Here is an 11,390-nt window from a genome sequence, read left to right as displayed (position 1 = left end):
CAAAAATAAAATGTATTGTTTGATTATATAGGAAAATAAGGGAAAAAATAAATATCAATATTATTAATTAAGGAAAGGAGATCAATTTTTAACCTTTTTTTTTATTGTTTTTAAAATATCCTTTTCTTAGAAGTGTAATTATCCGTTTGGATAAAGGATTTTAGTGAAAAAAGGAAAGCAAAGAAAAATGAGAAGGAAAATCATTTTTAATCATATTTTTGTCTCTATATCGAATACTACTAAGAATAAAAGTTTACTCTAATATAATTAAAAAAATTTTTAAAAAAAAAAAAGATAAACATTAATTATGTATAAAACTAAACTTTGTGTTCATTGATATGACATATTTTATTTTATTTTTCACTTTTCTCAATAACCAAACATGAAAAATTCAATTCTTTTATGTTTTCCTTTCCTTTTCTTCATATTTTCCAAGTTCTGACCTAAATTTTTTTAAAAATTATCAACTAATAGTTAATTGATAAATTAATATTCCTTGAATAACTACTCACAATTTCTTATTATTTCACTCTCCCTTTATCTCTCTAAAAATTTAAGTTTATAGCATGCACCCTCAGCTAGTGTACCATAAATTAACAAAGAATTTTTTAAAAAAATTTCATTCATTTTTATTTTTTATAATTTTTAATCGTAAGTAGATTCAATAGTTGGAGATGGACATCAAATAAATATTTAAAAAATTAATTTTAACTTATTCCCTTTTTTCTTTTCTTTTCTATTTTGTAAAATTCTTGATCCTAAGGATGTATGTTTTGGATCAAGAATTTTATTCAAGGAAAAGGAAAAGGAAAAGAAAAAAAATAATAAAATATTTAAAAATAAAATCTATTCTTGTGAGATTAAAAATGACGAAAAATTAAGTGTTAATGATGCGCAAAATCAAAATTTTATTTGTTACCATGTATTTTATTTTCTTTCACTTTCTTTAACAGCCATAGATGGTAATGAAAAAAAAAATCACTAAAAAAATAAAAGAAAAGAGAAGATAAAAGAGAAAGATTTTAACTCATAATAAATGAGGAAAATAAAATTTTTGACTGAGAATTATTAAGAAGAAAAGAAAAAGATTTTAACTCATAAATGAGGGACTCACTTCTCCCTGGACTAATTGTCATATTTTTTCAAAAATTATAAATTAAAAAAAAAAATAGAAGAGGTATAAAATGCATTCTCACCAATTTTATTTCCCTTCTCAATCTTCTACCATACAAATAAATAAAAAGGGATTATCAGTAACCTTTTCCTTCCCTTTATTTCCCTACAACAAAATACAATAATACACCATGAGTCTTGCCCCAGTGATACAGCAGGGAGATCCACCCATGCATCCATCAATGAGTAAAAGCGAATGCCATTTACTGTCAAAAAGAATAGACAGAAAGCAGCTCCTGTGGACCGTAACATCAGAAAATAAGCATGTTGGCAATCAAAATATTATTAGGTTAGACTATCTAACCTATCAAATCCTTAAATTTTGGACACCTTTCAACTGATAGTTGTCTATAGCAAGTCCTCCCGATCATCACAAAATCCAAGAATTTGATTTGTTATCTAGAATATGGCGTGACTAAGCAGTCTAACCTAATAATTTCTCGTTGGCGGTCTCCTCTCAGTTGCCTGCTGAAGATCTTTCCTCAAATATCCTCTCCCTTGCATTGGTTGCCTGAAATATCAACATTCCAATAAGAAAAAGATGTTATAGACAAAAAGCAACAATCGTGCAAAATCTAAATGCACTTTCAAAGATTTAAAATGCTCAATGTTACAATTCAAAGTTGATATCCCAATTGCAAAGGCTATGAAATACCCTCCATTGTACAAAGAACATTCCATTTAACATCAAGAAGGTAAAGTGGAAAGGAAAATTAAATTGGCGACTTTGAACTATTTTGTGTAAAGTCATATATATTCTCCTTTCACCTTTCGTACAGTTTTCTCATCAACCGAGCAAATCAAATGGGATGCTGGTCAGGCTAAAATTGAATATTTAATAGAGAAGGGTGCAAAAGGGAGGGAGAACCTGTTTTTCCCAATTTGTACAACTTGTTATGATAGCCAGCATCACAGTTTGCAGAGCGGCACCAGCTTGTATTCCAATCCAGAGGCCCTTTCCTCTCAATTGTAACCAGAAACCCAATCCGGCAGCAATTGGAATCCCAAAAATATAATAAGCTCCAAGATTGACATAAGCCCCTATATGCTGCCAACCGCATCCTCTGGCAACACCTGTTTTGAAGTAGTGGAAGATGATTTAAGAGAAGCAATCTTTCTTGACTGGGATTGCATATTAATGGAAGGGAGTGAAAAATTAACCTGAAAGGACCCCTTGTAAGCTGTCCAATATAACAGATAGACAAACTAGAGGAGCCATAGAGGTGACATAGTCCACAACTTCCTTCTCGTTACTGTATGTGTAACCAAAAATACTCCGGCTAGCAAAGAGGGTTGTGCTTATTATACTCGTCTCTAAGACTGTCACAAGCATTGCAGCGTAGACAGCCACACGAGCGGCTTGAGGGTTCCCAGCTCCCAATTCATTTGAAATTCTTGTACTACAAATAAATATGGAAACGAATAAATACTGACAAAGGATGTATATAATGTATGCATGTAAGCATGTCCATGCAAACCTTGTAGCAGCGCCAACCCCAAAAGGTATTGTGTATAGTGTTGAAATTGTTGATAGACTGTTCAGAAAAATCAGTAGTACCGAAGAATTGTTATATTCTTTTGACATATCAATTTTTTAAATCGAATTGGAGGATATGGAGAGACATATCAAGTAAACTGTTTTGAATCCATAACAATAACAAGGAACATACCAGACAGACAGAACTGAAGTCTCAAGCTCTGGATTTGGTAGAAGTCCAGACAGCAAGATTAGCAGCTCAAATGACCACCATTCAAGGCTACAAAATCAAATGAAATCCAATTAAAGACGGATGGTATCTTGGGAAAAACACTTAAAAATTACAATAACAAAACTGGAAAAAAGGAGAAATTACCAAATCATTACAGCAGAAGGAATAGCAAAATGGAAGAATTCTCCAATCCCTTGGAACACCTCCCTGGAAACTGATGCACGGGTTTTTGCAGAGGCTGAAGAGTACTTCATATATAGAACAAGAAAAATCACATTCAACCAATATGAAATATTTATTGCCATTGCTGCTCCAAGATTTTCTAGTCCAGACTTAAATACTAAAACCCAACAGAGAGGAATATGTAAACCGAGAGTCAAACATGAGCTTATGACCATTGGGGTGATTAAACTTTGTGTTTGGAAGTAGCGGACTAGTGGTTGAAGAATTGCATAAGCAAAGAGTGCAGGAACAAGCAATCTTATGAATTTACCAGCTTCACTTGAAATCAAAGGGTCCTGGCCTATGAAAATGAGTAGTTTTTCCATATAGATCCATATAAGAGACAGAGGGAGACAAACCAAAATGAGGGAAAAAATAGCAGTGTAAGTTTTAACACTGAGTTTTCGATATTGTTGTGCTCCATAAGCTTGCCCACATAGTGTTTCCAATGCACTAGCCATTCCCATCTGTTTGGCATGAATGAACAATGAAATGAATTAGTGATGAGGTATGAAGAAGCTCAAAAACTCAATTAGGTTCGCCAAACTTAAACTTTTTTTCTGTGGATTTAATATGGCTGGTTGTTTCATAAGGTTCAGCATTTTGCTTGATTTCTACTGGTACAAAAAGAAGCTCATAAGACTTTCTAGAAAAAAAATTTTGGATAAACCAGCTTAATGTATGGGATGACTAAAATTGCATGGGTAATACATATCTAGTTATTCATGAATAAAAACTAATATCATATACTTAAACAAAGTTTGGATAATCCCTTTGTGACTATTTTCTATAGATGGGCTAGTGTTAGATTACCACTTTACCTAAAAGTTTAAGCTGTTACGCTATGGGCCAACAATAAAAATCAAGCCTTAATAAACTAATCACTTGTGAGCAAACTGCATACTGAACCTCCTTGAAGGAACCAACCCTCACCCAGATCTCACCCAAAGGTCCATCATAAAGACGCAAACCTCCCTTGACATTTCAAAAATTGCACACACTTCCTTTGAGTTTTGATTTTATGGACACTTATACCCCCTCAATTAGTTTAATGTCAAGTAACAAGACAAAAGACATTGACCACTCCTGAGTTTTGTAAAAAACAAAAAGTTACAGACCTCCCCATAGATTTTTCAAAAAGACATCGATCTCCACCCCCTCCCCAAAATACTTTTTTTTTTTTAATTATGTAGACCTCGAACATTTGATTTTAAGGGCCCTAATAACCTTATCATTAGTTCATCAAAAATTAGCCCAACAAAATCTGAATTATGGATCAATTTTAAAATAAAAATAAAAAAAAAGTTTTGGCCTTTTATGCCCTTGGCATATTTACGGTTAAAAAAGGCACCTAATTAGGCTTCCTTTGGGTGCCACAGTTCACCATCCATCCCTCCTTCTACATTAAGAAAGGGAAAAACAATTCCTGGACATTATATACACACACACACATTGAATATCTAAAATATTGATGCTATTCAGCAAACTTGGATTTAAATACAGTGCAATAATCAAGGAATAATCCACTAATATTGGACAACATACACTACAAAAACACTTTGGATCACAAAGGATTAATATTGGTGGACAATAGGCTTTAGATGCAACAACACTCCCCTGCACAAAGAATATGGCTCCCAACAATGGCTACTCCCATGAACAATTTCAAGGGCTATTTTCTTGAAGAGCTATAACTACCACATAACCTATCCATTATTCATAAAATGTCGACACCCTTTTCTCAAACAACAATTTTCATGTTCATGTTTATTTCCGAACTACATAATCTATCCATAACCTATTCATGTAAATTATACCCCATGCATGGTCTTAAATAAAGGCCGCAATCGTTACATAACAGCGTTACGTAATGGTTTTTCGGGTTACCGATACCATTACACACCGCGAAATCGTTGGGAAGAAAAATCATGACCGTAGCGACTGTTACAGACCATGAACGTTACGTAAAGGCCGCTACGACCGTTACGTAACCGCTACAGGACTATTACACAAAAATATTATTTTATTTTTTACTTTTTCTTCTCACTTTTTCCCTCTCTTTCATATATCATTCTCAATATACCTAGTGGCAAGAGGAGGGAAAGCTTATAATGAGGATGACAATGATACAAAATTTACTATTTCTTTAAATACTCACAATAGATGCATTAATTAACAATTTGAAAATACTAATTTGTTAGGAAAATATTTTATTTTGATAATATTAGTAATGTGATATTTATGTTCTATATTTTTCAACTTCAACCTTCTTTCTTTTCTAACTATTTTATATTTAAATTATTCGTATGTCTTATGTGTCTAATAGATTAATAGAGTGTATAATGTATTTTGTTTTATTAATTAATTTAGCGCACATAAGAATTTATCATAGATAAGAACAATGAGAAGCATAAATACACATACACGTAATTTTTCTATCAATGGTGGTTTAAAACAAATGTAAACTTGTTGCCCTTACCAAATAACTTAGTTACACAAACTAAAGGATCCAAAATACACTAAAACTCTTTCTAAGAAGGCCTAAAAGCTTAAAACATGCAAGTACGCTAATATGCACAAGGTTGGGCGTGCTTCAAAAAAATTCACGGCTATTACTCCCGCTTCCTGTTACGCTATGCTACCCGCTACCGTGATTTAAAACTATGATTACAGTGTTTCAGGTATTTGACACATATATATGATGTCCAGTAATATTTTACTTTGTTAAGATAGAGATATGGAAGAAGGGAGAACTATGGCACTCCAAGAAAGCCTAAGCATGTGTCTTAACCATAACTATGTCAAGGGCACAATGGCAAACTGGTCAATTTTTTTATTTTTTGATGCATCAAATTTTGTTTGGCTACTTGATGGTGAACTATTGATAAGGGTGTTGGTGTCCTTAAAATCAAATTCTTAGAGAAGCTAGTGAAATTTTTAAGAAGTAAGGGAGGTCTATGTCTTTTTAGCAAACCTCAAGGGAGTTCCACGCCTTTTTAGAAAATATCAATGGAGGCAAGTGTCTCCTGTCTTGGTTGCACAATGGTAAACTAATGAGTGGGCATAAATGCTCGTAAAATTAGATAGCCAAAGAGGTTTGTGAAATTTTTGAAATGTCTGAAGGAAGTTTGCATCCTTTTGACAAACCTCAGGGGAGGTTTGGTTCCTCATAAGAGGAACACGCCCTCATGACCTTTTTTCAATCGTTCCATCTGGTCTTTTATTTTATTTTTTTCAAAATATCCATTTACAGACCAATGATTTTAGTTCCTAATAATAAGTCCTCCAATTCTCAAGTATGGTCAGAAAATAGGCTAACAAAGAATAACCAAGTTGTATTATTTTTTACAAATCTACTTCCATATGTAACCTTTGGCTTGGACATGAAAGTGAGAGGCAATCAATGAGAGATAATTTAGTGACTAGATGAAGCAGGCTTAAAGACTAATTAAAGAATTTCACTCGACTAATTCCCTAATCAGTGTTAGTCATAATTGGTTGTAACAAACGTAACAGCCACTTAAATACAACTGAATACAATTTAATTGAATTATGACATTCTTATACCAGACAACTATTGGGATTATCCTACATCGATTGTGGAAGGGGTTTGGTGGTCAGTTATTAAGTGTGAGGGAAAGTTTTACCCCATGAGCTAACTTTTGGGGTTGAGAAGATCCAAAACCACCCATCACTGGTATCAGAGCCTATGGTTCATCATTCTCCCCGGGATACCGAGTATGTGGCCGATTTGGAGCCCAATGCGTGAGGGGTTTGGAGCCCGATATGTGAGGGGGAGATTGTTGGGGTTACCCCACATTGGTTGTGGAAGGGGTTTGGTGGTTAGTTATTAAGTGTGAGGGAAAGTTTCACTCCATGAGCTAACTTTTGGGGTTGAGAATGCCCAAGACCGCCCGTAACCCTTGTTAGCACCGGAGGAGCCCATGGGTGGGCTTGATACACATGAGTGAACACCAAATTGACCCAAAAGTTTAAGTCTATAGGGCCTTGGGTCCAACCATGTATATAAGCACCCATCATCCACTCAAATTTTCCAATGTTGGACAAACTCACAAGTAGAATTCTCAACAATCTCCCCCTTACTTGTGAGTTTCAACTGCTCCCCCTTGAACAGAAACCGTCTACCTTATGGGAGTAAGCCCAATTCCCCAACAGTTGCTCGAGTGGGCCTTACCACTGACATCTTACATACGTCGGATTGCATTCCACATGCCTCTGAACCAATCTTACCTCTCACATCTTGACCCTATTCGGATCCTTCCCCAGCGTAGATAATCCTTATTGGCCTCGGCCACACACTTGGTCCTCCAACTGTTGGCACGTCAGGAGAATTAGCTTCACGTCTCAACTTTTTACAATGTCACTCACCCAAAATTACGAACCGTCAGCTCTAATACCAATTGTTAGCATCAGAGGAGCTCATAGGTGGGCTTGATACACATGAGTGAACACCAAATTGACTCAAAATTTTAAGCCTATTGGGTCTTGGGCCCAACCATATATATAAGCACTCATCATCCACTCAAATTTTCCAGGACAAACTCACAAGTAAAATTCTCAACAACAACAACTCACTTACAAATATACAAACTTATGGTATAGACATGTCGGGATGCAAGTTCATGCACCCCAAGACTTGCGTACTATATTATCAAATTGGTTGACTTTGGCCTTGGAGAGGTCCCTCGAGGCCGCCTCAAGCCTCCCACGTCTCCTTTTCTTTTTGTGTTAGCAAGTGAAGCAAACTGATTGCCGGGTTGCCATTATCCTTGAATTGAGATCCCAAGATAGCTTTTGGCATCAAGAAATACAATTTTACTTTGAAAATTTTCCAATATTATTGTTTAAAAGTGCATAGAAATCTAACATCCCTATCATGTATAGGCTCCAACTGTTTCTAGTTATTAAAAGAAAGAAAAAAAAAAAAATACGGCTATCTGACATTCTGACTCTTGGGTATGGAATGGAGAGTGGAGAGGTCAAGGAGCTAAGTTCTAAGTGAGCAGAGAACCAAAAGAAAGTAACCTAACCAGAAAGCACTAATAATCAGGGGCGCATAGTCAATTAACAACTCAAGAAGTTCCAAAAAAGAGGAATTAAGCAAGAACATTAATAACTGAAGAAAGGGTAATGTGCTTACAAGAAAGCTGAAGCCAGTGACGCCGGAGAGGGAAATGGCTATGGAGGTGCTGGAGAGGGCGAGCTCGCCCAGGTGCCCAACCATCATGGTGGACACCACTTGAAGCAAGAACTGCGCCAGCGTGACGGCCACCATGGGAGCTGCTATGAACCCCAACCTCTTCACCTCTCTACCCACCGTCTCCCATCCCACCACTGCATCTTCACCACCATCCCTCTTCTCTTCTCTCCTGATGATCTCTTCCCCTGAACATGACAACAGACCCTCTTCCATTTCTGCTGTGCTCTCTGTGGCAATACCTCTTCTCAGTTTCCTCCACTCCCCCCGGCCGCCGCAAACACAGGAAACGAAAGGGATATGTGTATTCTACCATACAGATACTACATGTATATATAATATCCGTGTCTGTCATATCCGCGTCTGTCATGTGCGTGTATCTGTTTTGGGCAGAGGTTAATAAAGAAATGGAGCAGGGCCACTGAAACTTTACCTGAGATACTGCTTTTCCAGGCCAAAACAGAACAAGAAGACAAAAGGCATAGGGAAATTTAAAAAGAAGAAAACACAACGTGCACTGATGCACGCGCAGCGAGATTCCTGCGCTGCTCAATTTATAAGCCCGAGTGATCAGTCTTCTGAAGCTGCTTCTCCACGAGAAGATTCAAAACTGGGTCTGAAGGAAAATTTAGAAAGGAAATTTGTGTGCCCAAGTTTACAAAAGGAAAGTATTCTCTAGTCGAATTCCAGGAGACAGGAAATAAGGTATGTCTACACTGGATACGAGCCCCGCACTCCCATCAAAATGATTGCTAAATATCTTTTGAGATATGGTGTGAAGTGATTGGTTGATGTAAATGCAATCCAAACATATGGTCTGAAGTGATAAATGGAATCCTTGTTAAGTCCTATCAAGAAATGTAAAAATAATTTGTCTTTGGATATAAGATGTGGATTTCTTGTATGACAATATATTGTAATAATATTTGAAATCACTAAAATGATGTCTAATCCTATTATTGGGATATACTATTTACTTATATGGATATGACATCTTATAAATGATGTCTAATTGTATTATTGGAATATACTATTTACTTATATGAATTTGACATCTTATAAATAGAAGATTTCAATTTTACATGGAAGAACTACTTATAAGGGGATACTAAGAAAAGAATTGGAGATGTAAAAAAAAATTTGTAGAAAAGAGAGAGAAAAGAAGGAGATGAAATGATTAGAATAAGAGGAGATAAAGAAGAAATAGAAGGAGTTATATTCATGAAAAAAATAATAAGAGAGAGAGAAAGAACGATAAAATGATATCGGACCGTTCAGTACTGAGTTAGTTATATTGATGTGTTGAGTTGAAGGTTCATGTAAAATTCTCATTCGGGCTACTTATGCTCATCACAAGTCAAATCTAAATTAATTATACGGCTACAATTAACTCAAATGATAAATTTAGTTCATTTCTAAACATTAAGTCCAACTATAAATTTAGGTTGTGTATATACTTTAAGTTCAATTATAAATTAGTGATATTTCTTAATATTAATCTTAATAACAAATTTAGGACATTTCCAAATATTAAGAAATCTAATTATCACAATTTACAATCCCTAGTGTCATAGATTTTGTATATAGGCGATAAGTAGCAATGTTTAGTGATTGTTTGAATGACTTCTATCATTCGATAATTGGTAAAAAAGCATAAGTAAGGGGAAAATTTTCTATTGATCTGATGCCTTTTTTTGCAAAATAATCACTCTCTATTTGTAAGAGTAAATGGTGCTATATATGGAATGTTATGAGGCTTGATTTTCTACAATTAATCTTGATTGCTGCAATCGGTAGTGCTTGATTGCTACAATTAATATTTGATTTATGCAATCAGTAGTGCTTGATTTGAGGCTTGTTTGCTACAATTTGATTGCTGCAATTGATCTCATAATTGTCAATACTCCCCCTCAAGTTGGAGCATGAAGGTTTGTAATGCCCAACTTGGATCTAAAGAAGACAAATAATTCATGGCCCAAAGGCTTTGTGTAGAGATCTGCCTGTTGTTGGGAAGTGGGTGAATAAGTGGGAGTAAGAAGACCAACACGAATATGGTCAGGCACCAAGTGGCAATCAATTTATGTGTGTTTGGTGCGTTCATGAAAAATCGGATTGCATGCAATATGAATTGCAGCTTGATTGTCACAATGGAGTAGTGCAGGTTGAGGATGGGAGATGATGAGATCATGAACAATAGATCGTAACCATGTAATTTCACAAGAAATGTTAGCCATGGCACGATATTCAGCTTCAACAAAAGAGCAAGAGACAATGGTTTGCTATTTTGTTCACCAAGAGATAGGGTTATCTCCAAGTTTGACAACAAAGCCAGTGGTGGACCATCGAGTCATAGGGCAGTCGGCCCAATTTGAGTCACAATAGGCTGATAACTGAAAACTTCAGGTAGAAGAATAAAACAAGTCATGACCAGGAGTGGACTTCAAATACTGAAGTAAACAGAAGGTAGCTTGCTAATGTGGGTCACAAGGAGCATGCATGAACTGGCTCAAAATATTCACTGTGTAAGCAATGTCTGGACGTGAAATGGTCAAGTATATGAGACGACCAACTATGCGGCAGTAGGATGTTGGATCATTAAGAAGAGCACCATTAGTGTCATTGAGCTTGAGATGATGCTCCATAGGAAAGTAAGCAGGACAAGAGCCAAGTTGACCAGCATTAAAGAGTATGTCCATAATGTATTTGCGTTGGTTGAAAAAAAATTCCAGTAGGTGAGCGTACTATTTCAATGCCAAGAAAATACTTCAATTCCCTAGGTCTTTGATTTTGAATGCAGTAGCCAAGTGGTTCTTAAGGGCAATGATGGTGGGTAGGTTGTTGCTAGTAACATGTCATCAACATATATCAAAACAACAGTGAACACGGTGCCCATAGTCTTGGTTAAGAGACTATGATCAGCATTAGATTGACAAAAACCTGCCAAGGTAAGGATATGAGACATTTTGGAATACCATTGGTGAGAGGCTTGCTTAAGACCATATAAAGATTTGTGCAAGTGGTAGAAACATTGCTCCCCCTGAGGACAATAACCGGGAGGTGGATGCATG

At 35.8% G+C, this 11,390-nt stretch overlaps 1 protein-coding gene across 3 annotated transcripts; it reads right to left on the bottom strand.

Annotated features, from left to right (window-relative positions):
• Positions 1-1,178: 1,178 nt before the first annotated feature.
• LOC131153024 (protein DETOXIFICATION 12-like) lies at positions 1,179-9,044 on the bottom strand. Of its 3 annotated transcripts, none has more exons than XM_058105038.1 (8): positions 8,266-9,044; positions 3,027-3,571; positions 2,844-2,930; positions 2,652-2,708; positions 2,335-2,573; positions 2,042-2,247; positions 1,603-1,684; positions 1,179-1,409 (listed from the first exon to the last, which is right to left on the bottom strand). In XM_058105038.1, exons 1-7 carry the CDS (start codon positions 8,536-8,538, stop codon positions 1,631-1,633), a joined length of 1,461 nt encoding a protein of 486 aa, XP_057961021.1. In that variant the 5' UTR covers positions 8,539-9,044; the 3' UTR covers positions 1,179-1,409; positions 1,603-1,630. The 3 variants fall into 3 exon arrangements, with proteins under 3 accessions (XP_057961021.1, XP_057961022.1, XP_057961020.1); XM_058105039.1 differs by having other exon boundaries at positions 1,179-1,684; positions 3,027-3,130; positions 3,464-3,571; positions 8,266-8,813; XM_058105037.1 differs by having other exon boundaries at positions 1,179-1,684; positions 8,266-8,992.
• Between the last annotated feature and the right edge of the window lie 2,346 nt (positions 9,045-11,390).

Source organism: Malania oleifera, chromosome 4 (assembly GCF_029873635.1).
Source record: "Malania oleifera isolate guangnan ecotype guangnan chromosome 4, ASM2987363v1, whole genome shotgun sequence".
NCBI classification, from domain to species: Eukaryota; Viridiplantae; Streptophyta; class Magnoliopsida; order Santalales; family Ximeniaceae; genus Malania; species Malania oleifera.
The sequence above is the reverse complement of the archived record's forward strand: the minus strand, read 5'-3'. Positions and strand labels throughout refer to the sequence as shown.

Excerpts from the sequence above, each read along its gene's own strand:
- LOC131153024 (XM_058105038.1), bottom strand. The coding sequence starts at position 8,538 with ATGGAAGAGGGTCTGTTGTCATGTTCAGGGGAAGAGATCATCAGGAGA. Across the intron at positions 2,931-3,026 it reads CCTTCTGCTGTAATGATTTG|CCTTGAATGGTGGTCATTTG; the intron begins GTAATTTCTCCT and ends TTGATTTTGTAG. Across the intron at positions 2,248-2,334 it reads CTTACAAGGGGTCCTTTCAG|GTGTTGCCAGAGGATGCGGT; the intron begins GTTAATTTTTCA and ends ACTTCAAAACAG.